The sequence below is a fragment of the Struthio camelus genome, chromosome 4 (genome assembly GCF_040807025.1).
Source record: "Struthio camelus isolate bStrCam1 chromosome 4, bStrCam1.hap1, whole genome shotgun sequence".
Classification (NCBI taxonomy): Eukaryota; Metazoa; Chordata; class Aves; order Struthioniformes; family Struthionidae; genus Struthio; species Struthio camelus.
In genome coordinates, this window is record NC_090945.1 from 10,226,581 (window position 1) to 10,243,312 (window position 16,732).

Consider the following 16,732-nt stretch of genomic DNA (forward strand, 5'->3'; position numbering starts at 1 on the left):
CTGAGAGCGACCTTGGCTCTCGTTCAAGGCCCAGGGACTCAAAAAGGGATGCTTGCCGTCACCTCCAGTGGAAGGAGAACTGGGCAGCTGCAGAGGAGTTCAGCTTTGTAAGCCTGTTTTGACCTTTAGCTTTAAACGATGATGCCTGGCCGTATGCAACCTGCCCCATCTTTGCAACAGACGCTTACTGTGGTTGAGAATAGCTAAGCCTCAGCCCTGCAGAGCCGCGCAGGCTTACAGAAATGGTGGAGGTTGATAGAGGAGGGATATAGCTAACCCAAGAGGCACCTTTTCCCCTCTCAGGCCTGACAGAGTCCCCGGCCAGACTAGCGACGTGGTGATGTTTCTGCCCCTGAAGCAAAGGACCAGCACGGCGCGGGGCATGGAGGAAGCACGTGGGAGGCTGCAGGAGTTGCTGGGGAGGTTGGCAGGACTCTAAGGAGTCGTGCAATTGTTCTGCGTACTGTGTCTCTGCCATGCTTTCCAAAACATGCCCCCCTCCCATCCAAATAGTCAGGGAAATCATTAGCTACAGCAGAAAGAACCCCTTTCCTTCTCTCAATAGCCCAGTCAGCCTAACATATGCTCCCTTCTGGATAGAGGAAACATGATTACTAAACAGTAACCCACGTTCCCAAGCTGTATGTTAGGCAACTACATTATCCCAAAGGCACAACATACCCAAAAAATCTGACATTAACACTGCTCAGGCTAGAAATACTGCAGTGATTAAAAGACAATCCCCAACATTCATCTCTAATGCCAACCTTGGAATTCTGCCAGCTAAAACAAGGTAAATCCATTACAAGGATTTACAGGCAGAAAAAGGTTTTACTCAAGTATTTCTGCTTTCTGTCTGTAGTCAGCATACTCCGTAGTACTGCCCCGGTTACATCCCCTGTTTACCTAGGCAACATGAGAAAACTCCCTTAACACTGCCCTTACCCACAGCATTTCCAGGATGGTGATAGCTGTGGTAGCAAGCTTCTCCCTACATCAGCAATCATTGGACGACGCACATGCTGCCACAGATTACATATTTAAAATTCCTTTCATTCTTCCCCCCTTTTTTTATATTTTGCAGCTTTGGGGTGGGCTGCAAACAGAAGCAGCTTGGTTGGTGTTAATGCCATGGTATAAATCTCTCTCAGTAAGATCAAAATTAGGCTCTTTGAGGCCAAATTCTTTTACCAGTGTAAACTGGCAGAGCTTCATTGGCCTTCTGTAAATGAAGATGGCCATTTGCGTTTATAACATCAGATGGGTGGCTAATTGCTTGGCATTCCTCAGAAGATGTGAACAGACGGCAGCATAACTGATGAAGTATTACTATTTGTCTCAGCTGCTCTCAGGATAGAAGCAGCAGATTTTCTCATCCCTGCCTGTTTTGTACTCAGAAAGCATAGCTCTCCAGTTCTGAGCTCTTGAGGACAGCCAAAGCAGAGGGCAGCTTTCCTTTTAGCGAGAAGAACAACATAATTCCATTGCTGAGTAGCGTCCAGGCTGGCAGTACAATGTCACAGTACCCAAAGACGCTATCACCTGAAGACAAGGGTTCGCTTTTGTCCTGCCAGCTGACCTCGGGAACGGGTTGAGAAGGGACTTCCAGAGCTGCTGAATCTAGGGCATTGGGGCTGTAACCGGTCTATAATCTTGCACGTTCATTTGTCAAGCTCCACAGTTGGGCTTTTCTTCCTGCTGGGAAGGCTGCTCCATAACTTCTCTTGTCGGGTGGTCTCCTTTCAAACCACTTCACTTTCCATCCTGCATTTATTCATGGCCACTTCCTATCTGATTTGTTCTTGTGCTAACACTGCTCTTCAGTTTCAATTAACTTGCGCATTTGTGGACAGATTACTTCTTACTCTTATTTTCACTAGATGAACAACCCACGCCTATTTAATCTCTTGCCATTAAACAAACTCTTCGTTTCCCAACATCTGGGTGCCTCGCTGAGCCTGTTCTCACTCGGGATCCTCTTTTACACGGATGGAAATCCTGCCAGGGTTTGTGTAATGCCATTAAAGCTTCCTTGCCTTTTACAAAGGCAAATCATGCCAAGCTGTTCCTGGCGAACATTGTCACATCTTACTGCTCCTGTTATTCCCAACTGATGAACTAAAATTTACAGCAATGCTTTTGTTATGCTGAGCCCATCACCATGCACACATACCACTGTGCATACCACTGCTGTCCTCAAACTCTCCCCCATTCTTCCTCTAACACAGAGCCAGGCTCTCACAGAAAACACGTATCACCCACATGCCCTTTGAGACTGTCACAACCCCATTCTGCTTCTTGTCCAGGACCACTCTTGAAAGCACTCCATGAGATCCATTTGCAAGATCAAATCCTGAAGTGCCATACTACCCTTTCTCCCAACCCAATGCTTCTGCTGTAAACAATCCTCCTCACCCTCTCCCATCAGCCGGTTCTGTGCTCCCCTCAGTTCTCATGCTAATCCCCACCTTCCCCATTCTCCCACTCCGCTGGCGATTTCACAGGCAGCAGCTTACCATGTGTTCACCAGGAGCGCACAGGTCCGCTCCCTTGCGTTTCCTTTCCTTACAGAAACACCAGACCAGCCTGCCACGTTTACTTTTGACAAAACTGAGGTCATTTATTTCCCCTCACCGCTGTTCTGTTCTTTCCTTTAACATGCGTTCCTCAATCTCATCTGCAACTCAAGTCAGCTCAGACTAATAAGTCAGTAGGAAGCCGGCTCACCTACCCAGGCTGAACAGACATGCAGGTTTGCTAGGACCTGACAGTATTGATTTTGCCCTGAGATGGTTGATACCAAGTTCATTGTACCAGTCCTTTCAGCATTTGGAAACAGATATTGCAGTAGTAAGTACTCTGAATTCTGCTTACACCTCAGATGGCAACATTTCTGCTTCTGTGCAGCTCCTCTTTCCTCCTGTGTTGCCCATTATCAGGCGCCATCGTTACTTTCAAAATTTGCAGAAAGGAATCTTGGTAGGAAACGAGGAAGCTCGCAGAGAGCGCTGTTACAATTCTCTTCATCAGTGTAGAGCCTTACTGTGAAATACTTACTAGATAGCATAGTCCCAGAAATCAGTAGTGGTGCTGGTGACCTTAAAGTTTTTCCCACTGAGATGAGGTAATTCATTCCATTCCATTATTAATGGTTTCTGGCAGCATTCATGTACTTCACCCTCCTGACGTGATTCAGCCGATACAATACCCTGCTGTGGTAAGGAATTTTTATTAAGGGCTTGGACAGATAAAGTAGGATAACTTCAAAAGCTTCTGAATGACAAGAACAGAATACAGACAACTTGTGTCACTGCTCAGGAATTTATAACCTGGATTAATGTTAAGGGAATTACTTTTTTTTTTTTTTTTTTAAACAAACTCATGAAACAAAGTCACTCCAAATTGATGCTTTACTTTCTTCAATTAGAAAAACTTATGAGGTGAGCAACTTTTGGAAAGGAAATAAAATGAAGCCTAACTTTGTCAGAGTAATGTAACCACCTTGTCTGACAAATCTGTAACTCATAATCAGCTTAAGTAATGGAAATCAACCATGATTTGCTGTGTTATTTATAACACTACTTTCAATATGCACTGCCACATCTACATTCCTCTGGCATAAGTACTTTAGGAAGCTTGCATGCAAAACTGCTCTCATAGACAGTATTATGTTAAATGGAGGATTCCTCCAACTGCTCTTTATGCTGGACATACTTGCCATTTACGTTACACTGTTTCCAGTTTTTGAAACTAACTCAAACTGTGGTGCAGAAAGACAGAAAGCTGTCCCAGGTAAGAAATTCACCCAAGCCAATTAGCTAATGGCCAGCAAAAAGCATGCTTGCAGTTTCACAGCACAGCATGCACTCGCAGCGGTAAGCAGTGCAGCAGAGTTGGGAACATCTAAATTCAGGGGACTGAAAGACAATTTGCACCCTGTTTACATACTAGATATCCACCCTCTCTGTATGGGTGACTTAAACCACTGAGTTATTTCTGCTCTTAGCTTTTAAAAGAATGCAGGCGGAACCGTGCTGAACTTTTCCTGGAAACCTAAGTATCTCAATGCAAACGTTAAACAGCTGCTTGCGGCAGGCAATGCTGCAGCAGCGCAATCAATCCTGAGAAAAAAATATCCTTGCCTGTAGGATGCAACGGAAAACTGCCCCACTGTGATCTGGGCTCAAAATCTTTTAAGTGCTACTTCATAAAGACACATTTTAATAAATTAACTTTTATTGAAAATAACACATTAGCCTTCATTTTGCTCATCTGCCTCAGTGCAAAATTAAGCTACGTAACATGTACGTTATAATAAGAGAACTACAAGTAGCTTCATAAAATGAAAGACCAAATACACTTATAATAGGATCAGACTCTTTAATCTGGTGGATAGGGAAGGGTGGGGTGGGAAGAAGAATTTGTTTTAGGGTCGGATACACAACCTATCTTGTTCCTGTAACACATATTTGTTATTAAAAGCCACTGTCTAGCAGTACAACATGCATCTAAAAATTGACAATATGGGGCATCATCCATTAAATATACTGTCTGTAGACAGGAATCATGAGGGATGAGAAAGATTAAAATGAGAAGAAAAGCACCAGGGCTCCGAGGCCCTCCTAGAATGATGTATTCTGCAGGGAGAGTGTAATGCCATTCGTCAGCGCTCCACTGTAACATGCTGTAAGGACTAGTATTTGGTCCATTTCTTGCACGTTTGCTGTAGAAATGCACTTCTTTGGAAAAGCAACCATCACAGGCTTTGCAAGTGCAGGGTTACTTCAGACACCCAACTTATTTGCCTGGGTGAGGACAACTTTCAGAACAGGCATGAAAGCAGAGGTCTCGCTGAAGTTGCTGGTGCTGACTATGTGAGTGTGGATGTTCAGTCCTTCCATGTAGTTGCGGGTCTCAATGCTCTTCACAATGTTGTGCAAACCACTAATGATGGTTGGAGAGAGCTGCAAGGTAGCCAGACAAAGCAGGTCAGCAGAAAGAAAAACAGCTAGTACGCCAGTGCTAGAAAAATAAGTGCCCCGAGTGAGACCTCTGGCCCTCAGTAAGGCGCAGGACTTAGGTCTTCTCTTAAACAACAATCATCTTCACAGCTGAGCCACACTAGGCACAGTCACTGGGAAGTCTAACCATCGACTTCAGAAGATACTCGAGAGAGAGCCGGAAGCTATCCAGATGACACCTTCCTCTGCAGTATTGCAAACCATTGTGAGCGTTCACCGCCAGCCCCCTGCTGTAATTCCCTGGCTGGGAGGCCTGCTGTGACCAACTCTGCTGAACATGAAAAACATGCAGAGTTCGTTTGTCTTTGGGACAGGGTTCAAGTTAATCCTTCAGAAAAGATAGCCTTATAATGACAGGACTAGACCTCTAGACAAGGCCTTAGAGATCTAAGCCCAATCCTTTATTTTGTCACAGACCTCCTGGAAGCCTTTGGAAAAATCTTCCAAAGTACTTAGATATCTGACTTCCAGTGAAGTCAGTGAGCCTCAAACATCTACATCTCCTAAGATTTTTTTGAGCGCAGGCTTTGTGTGCCTACCGCTCCTGGCTGGAAGTGTGGAAGCTTGCACTGTCTGCTGATTCTGCCAGCAACTGGGGACAGGGACCCTCCTGATGCATTCACCTCACGCCTAAAAGCAAGGAGCTCTGGTCACCACACGCTGCCATTAAATCAGCGACATGACACCACAACACTGAAGCCTGCACAGGTGCTTGGAGCTAAGCATTGTACCTAGCCATTACTGGAAATGCATGGAAACAAACAAAAACATCTGAAGCACACTTGCAGAAGGGAACAAATTCCTTTTACACATTAGAGAGGGGTCCAAACCACTGATGGATTTCTTGGCCATAATTTGCAATATCTTATGGGAAAAATGTAAAAATCAAAACTCACTGTCTGTTCCCTAAGTTTGTCATACAAAGACTCCAGGCGTTTATTTGCATCATCCAGTTTCCTCTTGGTTTGCTGCAAGAGAAGAAAATACTAAAATCAGAATAGTGTTCTGAATTTCACTATTTTTTTGTGATAAGTGATTTAATTGCAAGACATCCTTTGCAACACATGGATCAGCATCATTTTCCCAACACATCATTTGTGCGTAGCTGTAGTTTTCACTCCTGATTTTGCTAAGAAAGGTAAGATGACATCTCCTCCAGCTACCTACAGAGCAGTAAAACTTCAGAGGGATATCCCAAAAGCTACCCGCCATTTGCAAAACCCAGTGGCATATCTGATACGGGAAGTGTGAGAGAAGTGCAAGTTACAGAAGGAAATTAGCTTCTCTGTTTCACTGGGAAAGCACTGTTTTTGTTGGATAGAAGACACTACTGGAACCAAGTATCCAGCAACATCACTCAGAGCTTAAGGCCGCACGCAGTCACTGAAGAATGAATATATAAAACTCAGTCAGTCTGAGCAAATTCTAAATATGTTTTTAACTATGTGACTACTCAGAGGAAAAGCAGGAGTTTACGTGTTTTTGTCAACAGAAAAACGTACAGCCTAATACCTTAACCCAAACTGTCCTTACCGATCCTTTGTGCTCCCATGGCTTTTTATAAAAAGTACATCACCCTTTGGTGTCTGAGAAGATCTTGCCACAAAAGGCTCTCTTAAAATAGCTGGTTTTGACCTGATACCTAGTCATGATTCTGCCGAAAGACTGGGCAGGATCTCATTCTGTTTTACCTGGAGCGCCACAGCAGTTGCTGGAAAAATGCTTTTTCATCCACTTGTTCTTACAAGCAGCTACAGAAAGAGGAGATTTTACGCCAGAATAGTAAGAAAAACACAGCATTAAATCATCCAGGGTATAATTACGGGAACAAAAAAACCAAGGTCAACAGCATTAAAAATGCATCTGTATACAAGGGTATTGGAACTTTCTCCTAAATCAGTACGCACATCAATCCATCTTTACTTATGTAGTGCAATTTCCTCTGGCTACTGGAAAAGTTTCCCTGGGTTAAATAATCGCAGAGACACAGTAAGTAAAAAAGCCTAAGGGAATGCTCCCGCTCAGGTGTGAAGACAGACTGGCAGCTGCCCACTGTGCCAGAAATTAGGGAAGGCTGTTCGTATGACAAAGGGCACAGAGGAGAACACAGCACATGGATCATTCAGACCACGGGTGGAAGTCTCCTGAGTGCTATTAATGCTGTCAAAGGACTGAGGCAAAGGACAAAGGAAAAAATACCCTAGGAGGAGGAGGTAAGATGTAGCTTTTTGAACTAACTCTCAGATACATGGCTGCGAAACAATTCTTTCCAAACCTGTGACAGGATGACACTAACTTCATTTTACAGATGGGTAAACTGAAGAGAAATAAACGTGTTCAGTAAACAGCAAGAAACCTCCTCAAGCAAAGGAAATTAGGCGGAAAAAGTGCAAGCAGTTTGTTGTCCTAACCCTCTGCTTCCTTTTCTAGTCCCTAGGCAGTAATGCCTTTCATGTTGCCGTTCTCCCCTTTGCTATATTATACCCTAGCGGTATCCGCGTATGTGCTGACAATAACTGACATACAGACAGGGCAGCACTTCTCCTTACTGTGTGCCTGGAATGCTTGCCCAGCCTAAGAAAACCAGACAGCAGTAACAACAAGTAATGAAACAAATAGCACTGGCAGAGCAGAAAAGCAATCCTTAGGTGCACATAGCGTGAACTGAACGCTTTTGTCTTCGTTGGGTGCTGGACGCCTGGGAGGAGAAGGGAAACACACTCCTAGGAAGAAAAGGCCCAAGGGTCTGTACAGTGTCTGACTTCTATCCCTCTGCTCTACAGCATATTTTCACACAAAGGCTTTTTTGAGCAATCAAACACTACTGAATTGTACAGAGTCTGTCCAAAAAAAAGTCCACAGCCTCCAGAAGCTTCTGCAAAGGAGTGTGTGGGTGAGTCCATAAAGAAAGAAACTGCTGGGCTGACAGCCAAAGGGGAAAGGTGGAGCAAGTATGCGCACACCTCAAGTGAAAGCTACAGAGCCAGGTAAAATGGTACAGTAGATGTAACACAGACGACACGGAACAGGGAGCATACTGCTGCCCTCTGACAGCTCAGCTCCTGGTAGCAGTAGGCAGGAGCGTGAGGTCTGTGCTGCTGACCAAGCACATTTAGTGCAGAGTCCTCTGCAACCACCGGCCTGTGTTTCATCATCAACCTTTCAGCATGCATGAGCTGAGCAGTCAGCATCTGTGCTTTAGGGCAGTGTGTTATTTACCTACCACTGAAAAAACGAGAAGCTTTGAGATGGATGGCTCATTTACAAAAAAATGACTTTCACAGGAAGTCTTTCTCCTATGCAGCTCTAGTGGTCATATTGCAGCTCACAGCCTTTTCACTTTGTCTCTACCCATTGTTTCCTTTTGCAATAGTTTGTTATCAGAAATGACTAGTCACTAATCAAAAGCTGAAACACGTACTCACATATATAAGCCTCAGCTCAGATGAGGCATAACACCAGCTGCTTCCTGCCCCAAATCAAAAGCAGTAGTTAAGCCAATGAACAAGGTGACCTCTGTCACTCACCGGGTGTACGACATGCCTCATCAGAGCCCACCTGATGGGAGGAAGAGGAGCCCTTTTTCCTCTAACAACCACAGGGTCAAAACCTCAACCCTAACCAATTCCAACCCCCATTGGCAGAGGGCAGCACGGAGCTGCACAAGAGGGGGGTTGTGATGGGGTGACGCAAGCAATCCATCTGTGTCCAGAAGCAGCACCATCTTGCTTTGCCCACATGGAAGACAGTGACGACCCACAGTCAACCTCCTCAGGCAACTGGGCTGTCAGCAGGGCTATGCTCCAACTCAAAATCACCACGTCCTAAGCGCATGTAGCTTTGCTACGCGTTGCTTGCGGCTGCTCCAAGCAGCCCTCAGATAGAAAATGATCTTCAACAGGAGACCCTGTGATAGCTAGCTGAGCAGCAGAAACCAGCACATTCATCCGAACGCAGGACTACTCCAGGAAAGCTGCAGAGACCTACCGGATCTGAAGCAGACAGCAGGCACCTCTGGATAAGAGCTTCAAACGCGGTCTTCAGAATAAGGTGCTCCTCAGGGATGGGCTTCTTGGTGATCTTCTCTGTTGGCAGTGCCTGCACATGCTGAAAAACAGATGAGGCTTTTGCAGGTCACTCGGTGACCATACGTAGCTTTAAACTAAAACCAGCTGAGCTACTGGCCATCTTGGCCACTCCCCTTCTTCCCTGCAGGTGTGTGGAGGTGACATTATCAGCATCTGCCATCTGTCCCATTGGAGAGCTGCACACTAGTGGAAGGAAGCAGCTTCTTGGTCCATGCTGGTGATTGTATTAACAGCCGAGGGTTACTTTGCTACTGAAATCTTCACCTAGATGCTAAGGGCCAGCATGGTGCAAAGCTGGTGGTTAAAGACAGAGCAGCGCACTTTTGAGGTACAGGATGCTACTCAAAGCAGCAAACAGCACTACAAGCTGTCCGGCAGGGAATGCAAAAGGGACCATCTGCTGGTTTGTACCAGATACAAAGCACAGAGTCACTGCACCGCCTTTTTTTAAAACCCGTTCTGCTAAACCCTGCTGAGCCATGCCTGTGCTCTCCCACCTCCATGGGAGCATGGCCTGTCAAGCACAGTCAGAACAGACTCCTCACTAAGCGAGGACCGCCAAATCTAACTGGCCTGTACTGCACCTGTTATTAACATGCCACTTTCTGCTGTGGACAAGGCTTCAATGTAGTAGAAGAGGTTCTTCTGTTCCACGTCTGGCCAACAGGATCCCAGCCCACAAGGCGCCACTGATGTACAAAACTAAACTAATTGTACTAACTAAACTAAAACTAATGGTAGCGCTGGGGTTACGTTACCTGGATGGCATTGCCGATTGGGGCTCCAGGGGCCCCTTCTGTGCTGGTTTTGGAGACAGCAGGAGGCACGATGCATGGTCCCAAGGACTGGGGAGCAGGCTGGTAGGGGCTCTGCATCACAGGCTGCCCTGCAGGGAGGTGTGGAGGCTGGAAGCTGGGAGCACCTGCGGGTGGAGGCGGAGCCGGAGGCTGCTGCATCTGAGACTGTGGATCTGCCAGCGGGTTCATGATGGGGGAGGTGATGGGAACCGGAGGCATGAAGTTATCGGGGACCTGGGGAAAAACAGAAACAAAAACCAGAACTGTGTTTATCTTGCCATCACAGCCACCCAACTCCCAGCTCCCAATGTCCAGCCTGTCTTCCCAACCCACAGCACTCGAGGGTTCTGCCAGGCACAGAACTGAGCCACCAGGGTTGACACAGAGAAGCTGGCAATGCAGGACTTTAATCGGTTGACAAAAACCTGCTCCTCTGGGAGGAGCTGCACGGTAAGACACACCTCGGGGCAATCACGTCCTCCAGCGTTCCCAACCCTGTGCGCTCTGCCTGTCCTCCTACCTGCACAGGACAGGAATCTGCTCAGCCTGCCCCAGCCGCAAGAGCCGAGCACAGCCGCTGCAGATCAGCAGCTCACAGAACAAAGGTTGGCAGACCAGCATTAACGGAACAACAGTTTGCACTATGGGAAACTAACCTACGCCTAAGGCCATTCTTATTATTGGTCATTATACTCAGATTTTAAAGTCTTATTTTCAAGGCTACCTTCCCCCCCCCCCCACCACCCCCCAAAGTCTTTTCAGTGTAGCATACAGGTCACAGCTAGCAACCGATACCAATAAAGCTTTTGAAAGGCTTCCAAGCTTCTGGCAAACAGGTTTGCACTAAGGCAGATTATGAGTGCATTTCAGATTGATCCCTAAGCATCTGCCAGTCTTTACACATAAGCATTTCAGATTCAGACAATATTTTGTAAAGAGAAGAGATGATTAAATGAGTTGCTGGTCTCCGCAAGCCACACAGAAATCCAAAGTAAGAGCTCCCATGAGAATGAGCACATGCCTTTGGGTGTGCATGGAAAGGAAAAAAATTACAGGACGCTGAACACTGCCCTCAATCAATCATGCCGGAATTAAAACGGTGGTTTGGGACAACAAGAAAAATACTCCCGTTACATGACCAACAAGAGTTATAAAAGCAATGAATCACAGCAGTAAATTTGTGCGTGGTGAATAATAAGTTCTTAGGGGAAAAACAGTGGAAAAATATGCTTTGACTTGAAATACAAGTCTTCTGTATTACAATAGCAGATGTTTCAAGTCATCTATTAATAGCCTAAACCCACCCTTCACACAGTGGACCTAAGAGGAACATGCAAACATTTCTGATGGGGGGTTGTTAAATACTTCAACAGGGCCACAGGACAAACAACATGACTCCTCATTTAGAGAGGAACCTACTGTCAACGCTTCACTATGGCCGAAGTTACAGCTGTGACAAACATAGAGCAGCAGCACGTACTGCTGCCAGAAGGGTTTTTGCAAGTTCTCAAGTCAAACAGTTACTCTCATTGACAGTGTTCCTCCTCCTACCCAAGAGCCTTGACACCTCTGAAAGGCGGCACGCTGACAGCAGTGGGACAAACGTCCAAGCAAATGGGGCAGACAGCATGCAATACTTCCTCTTTCCATCCTTCAAAAGCTTCTTCATCTTGAACCCGAGACCAAACCTCAAAGGTAATGAGATTTTTGTCTCCACCTTCACCCACCTTGCTGCTCCAATGCCCTCGCCCTCCCCACCCTCTGAAAACTCTGCATAGCCCAGACTGACCCTTGCTTCCCAAATGCACCAGGGTCAGCGGGCCACACTGCTGCGGAAATATTCTAGACTAAAACAGCAGAGGTGACAAAAAGGCTCACTGTGCTCTGTGCCAACCATTCCCAGCTATTCCGTCCTCCTGCCATCTAAATCCTTTTTACACAGCTAGGTTGTCTATCATGAAAATTGTCTTACTCTCACCACATCTCCCAGGGTCAGAGCCTTAATCAGGATAAATTGCTTTCAGCTCCAGCAAAGTCAGTAATCTGTAACAATTTGCACAGCATCATTTTGCTTAAGTATCACCTCCTTCAAAACGCATCTGCTTTACTGCAGATAAAAATAGCGCAAGGTATTTTCTTCCCTCAAACCAGGATCAATGTCATTCTTATTAACAAGAACTTAACCGAGAAGCCACCATCTCTGTAGAGGCTTAAATATTTTGAGGGAGATGATGTGTATTGGAAAGGCATGAAGGCCATTGCTGTTCGTGAGTTCATTGCTGTTCATGACTGTTGGCTGCTAACCCTTGTTTCTTCTCCTGTCAACAAATTTCCCAGGAGCAAGCTAAGTTACTGCTTTTCAAACGGACAATGAATGCTCAACCGCGTTGAGCTAGAATTTCCTAGCCTACCTTCTTCTTCTTGGCGGCTCTGTTCAGAGCAGGAGGGTCGTTCCAGCCATTCTGAGGCCCTGGGACAAGAAGGGAAAAAAGAGACTGTAAGTACCTCAGAGGAAGGGAACAAGGCCTCTTTGCTGTGCTGCCCCTTCAAAGCTCGGCCAGGACCGCTCTGCACCCCAGCTGTACCACCAGAGGTTTCGCACTGCCAGGCAAAGCCTGCCCCTGAAGGGCAGCCCCCCAGCCCTGGAGCTAGCCAGGGCCTCCTGGAAACTCAGGCAGCCAAATCCTCTGGGCTGTCTCTCCCTCTTCCTTATACACCATACACCTTACCGGCATCCAAGTTAAGTTCCTAGGACTAAGTGCGGAAAACCAGTTTAGTAACCAATTCTCTTGCAGGAGGAGAATTTTCAGCAGGCTAACCCCGTGAAAAGGCAGGCAGTTGCCTACCATGGCCAAAACACAGCTCTGCTACCCAGACGGCTTATTCGAAGATAGCTTCACAGTTACTGGTGAAGGTTCCTCCCCGCTCTTACGTTGGAACAGATCAGAACTGTTTTCTGAATGTTTTTTGCATGATCGCTGTGATGTTAACATAAAAATTTATCAGCAGAGATCTCAGAAACGATGGGGGAATAAGAACACCAGTAAGTTGCACACATTTCCTGAGTGCTGCTGCTGTGATTGCATACTGCAATAGCTCTTTACATTACAAAACGCTGTGTTTCCCAGCAACACAACGAACATAGAAAGAAGAGGCATAAAAGGCAACAGGAGGCTTGAACTCATTTCCAACCAGATTCACCCAGGCACCCTAGAGACACAAAGGAGCCATAAACCAGATTTCCCTGGCCAGCTACATCAGATTTATGAGGGCTTTGTGTCCTGAATGCAGAGCAGAGCTGCTGGGGCACGCCAGTAAAATCTAGCTCTTGGCACCAAGGCCAATTTGTTTGAAACGGGAAGAAGAAAGGAGGATGTCTGTGCAGAATCACTTCCTGTCAGCCTGGGGTGTATTTCTTATAAAGAAGCCTTAAGCTCTTCAAAGAAAGCATGCTTCGTGCATCTGCAAGAGTTGTACCCCAAAGCTCAGGTTAGTGCGTTAGAAATGGTTCCCATCTTGTCGTGGAGCACACCTAATTGGGATCACAGCATTTTTATCTCAGCGTTACTGCGGCCTCACCAACGAATCAAGGATTTATTGCACAAAGCCACAGAGAGCCAACAAAACCAAATCCCCGCTCAATGGACTTTTTTACCACAGTGTTTTTCACTTAGCAAATCATGAGTTTACTTCATAGAGCAGACTGCAACTTCACTGCAGAATTACTCGTCTTGGAATTTCATTTGTTTCTGAGCTTGTTCAACAAGTTCCATATCCAGAATATGTTGAAGGGGTAAATGAAAAACAGATTAAAACCCCTTTCACATCTGATTTTTCATTTACCAAAGGCAGTGCCATCTCTTTGACAGCCACGTCTCAGCAGCTCGGCCCCTCCCTATCCGCAACATACCTTCCCAGAATATTTCTGATATAGGAAACAATTTCTGCAGAGCTGATAATGAAAATACATCATGGAAACCTCCCAGACTGTTGCTACTATTAATTTCTTGGAAAAATTTGCTTTGAGAAAAAAAGGCAAAACAGCATTTGTTTCTGTGGTTAAAAACTCCAAATATGTTGTTATTGGTTTCAATTAAGGCATTAAAAATTGATTTGATTAAAATTTAATTGGCAAACAGCATTGCATTTAACGTTCTCTGAAGTACATATGCATTACTGATGTCTGTTCAATTAATTGCATGTAGAGGCTGTAATGATTTTCACATTACGTGGTACCTAGTTCACCTGGCAAGGGAGAGGCCTGGTCTTGAGTTGGCAGGTTCTCTGCAGATAAAATGCAAAGAGAGCTAAAAACAGTTTCTGTTTTGTAACTAAAACAACCTGTCTATAATTTTTAATTAGCAGTTTCGTTTCTATAAGCAAGAGAAGTCAGGAGGAAAAAAAAAGCCTAGCTACAATACCAATCTAGAGAAAAAAGAATCGTCCAACCCATCCTGTGGAATTGCTTTGGCCTCCTTTCCCTGACAAGGAGCCTGGATCTCTTCCCATGTAGTAAAATCAGTGTTTCTAGTTGTTTCTAACAACTGCTGCAGAATCCTGGCCCACTTACCTGTTCCGTATTCTCACTTTCCGTTCTTACCAACCAGTGGAGCAGAAAGACCATTGCTCGTACTCTCTTCACCATCACTTTACCTTTCTAGAAAACTTTTAAGGAGATGCTTAAAGTACTTGACCTCAAGAGGACCTGAAGTTTTTCCCGGAGTGAAGGCTGTCTCTTGTCTGCACCCAGCATAGCAACAACGTCATGTTCACAGAGGAGTTTACACACGCGTGGAAAGACAAGTTGCCTGCTCACACTGAGATGCAAATCCAAATGGCAAAACAGAACACCACTGCCATTTTAAAGAGGAGGAACAGCAACGCGAGACAACTACTGCGGAATAATCAGGTCCCTGGGGTGGTTTTAATCCATTTAAAGTTCCAGTGCCACCACTTCACTCAACTCAGATCTGTGCTATTGCTATTTCAAAAAAGATGCAATACTCTGAAAATTAAAACAGTCTTCAAAGCAGGTTCAAAAATCTTCTGTCGCCAAAGTGAGAGAAGTTGAAAATTAAATCGAATGGAGGCTTAGTTACTGATGGAAGCTCCAAGCGATGCTTAACATACTCATTTTTTATATATAGTTGCAAAAAAACAGGGAACATGCTTACAGAACTGTCTTTGTCTTTGAAGTACATTTTTAAATGCATGCTAGTTCAACGGCCAGATGCTTTCCAAGACTTCAAATTCCCAACTTTTCCTCCTCCATTTTAATGGATCACATTTGCAAAGTGAACATAATGTTCCCAAGTTTTATCATCACAACACACAAGCCCAGCAATTCAAAGCCAAGATCAGCATTAACTATATGCTCTGCACCAGAACATTGAGAGTTACAGGTCAGATCTACTCGTGGCTACAGATTTTTGTGAGCTCTATATAATCCTATACAAAGGCGTCTGTAAGTGACACAGTCTCTCTGAAACATATGTTGATCGTTAAGCACACGCTGTACGTTCAGTAGCAAAGAGCACGTTTTTCTTCCGGTCTTTATGATCTTTGAAAGGAGTAATCTAAAAATCAGAACAGGACAGCGTGGTCTTAGCTCTGTCTTTCTCAACACTTCTCTGAGCTGCAGGCAGGCAGCTGCGTTTCAGAAGCCTCACCCACGGATCACAGCTAGCCATGGACCTCATTCGGCACTGGAGACCATCCCTGTGTTTAAGGCCAAGGGTGGTATTTGCCAGGACCCAGAGATTTTTTTTCATGCCGTGTTTTGATTCCTGAAAGCCTGACACTTGGTACTGGCTGTCTGCTCATCACAGCTGCTGGACAAAATGCAAACAGTACCAGTAATTCGCAGAAAAATTGATAAAAAGCACAGTATAGACCACTTTTAAGTTTGAAATAAAATCTGGCAAGGCAATGCTGATGACTGATTCAATTTCTCTTCTACTGAAATGACCTAGGAAACGTATGTTAGACCACCGCCAAAACAGACTACACAATGGTTTTCGAAATAGACCAGTACGGTCATTCACGTCCTCAATTCCTATTGTCCAAAACAGAGCACCTTACCACTCGGAGCGCCATATGGACTATGTCACTTCACTGTTAATGCAAGAAACATAAGTGACAAATCTCTGAAGTGCCTGCCAGTGACGCGAATACAGTAGTAAAATGGATAAGAACGAACAGTTTTCTTGTTCCTTGCATTTATTCGAAGGCGCAGAAGCAATGCTGTCTGCATTGTGATGTGCTGCTCCACATCCCAGGCTTAGAAAACTTTGCAGCACCTCTTCCTCTACCCATTTTATTAATGCCCCTGACCGAGATTCAAGTTACACTTGCCCTATCACATGGAGTCAGGACAAGTCCCACTACTGCATCTCAAAGGGGAAGAGAGAAGACACCAAGTCTGGCTGCACAGAGGGAAACATCAACTGCCTCAAAAAAGGCTGCTGCTTACTTGGCAACCATGGCTGCCACGCCACACTGATCCTCTTTTGGGCAGAGCCCAAGACTGCTGCTCTCTTAGAACATGTGCAGCACCTGTGCCAACACTGTCACAAGCAGCTTGGGCTCCCAGCCTCACAGGCAGCAGGAACATCTACTTGCAGAACCCCTGCGATCCAGACGAAGGTAACAAGCCTTTTCTGCGCTGCCTCGCCCCAGAAGACTTTCCAGAGAAGGAGTGACAGTGGGTTCCTTAAGGCCTGGCAGCAGAGAGAGCGGCCCTGAAACACCCCTCAAATACTGGCTAACGTGCCCTCTGCTCCCTACCACCAGATGCGGTCCTTGGCCCTCCAGCTGGACCACCTGG

At 45.6% G+C, this 16,732-nt stretch overlaps 1 protein-coding gene across 26 annotated transcripts in view; it reads right to left on the bottom strand.

The window, feature by feature from the left end:
• Positions 1-4,366: 4,366 nt before the first annotated feature.
• Positions 4,367-16,732, bottom strand: part of SEC31A (SEC31 homolog A, COPII coat complex component) — a 47,387-nt gene continuing 35,021 nt past the window's right edge. For 13 of the 26 annotated variants that reach the window (XM_068941375.1, XM_068941388.1, XM_068941383.1 and 10 more), the window contains 5 exons: positions 12,318-12,376; positions 9,868-10,140; positions 9,009-9,128; positions 5,918-5,989; positions 4,367-4,964 (listed from right to left, as the gene is read on the bottom strand). In XM_068941375.1, the coding sequence (XP_068797476.1) occupies positions 4,785-4,964; positions 5,918-5,989; positions 9,009-9,128; positions 9,868-10,140; positions 12,318-12,376 (704 nt within the window). In that variant the 3' untranslated portion in view covers positions 4,367-4,784. Of the gene's footprint in view, positions 4,965-5,917; positions 5,990-9,008; positions 9,129-9,867; positions 10,141-12,317; positions 12,377-14,142; positions 14,191-16,732 lie in introns of all 26 variants that reach the window. The other 13 variants (XM_068941361.1, XM_068941380.1, XM_068941366.1 and 10 more) reach the window with 2 other exon arrangements.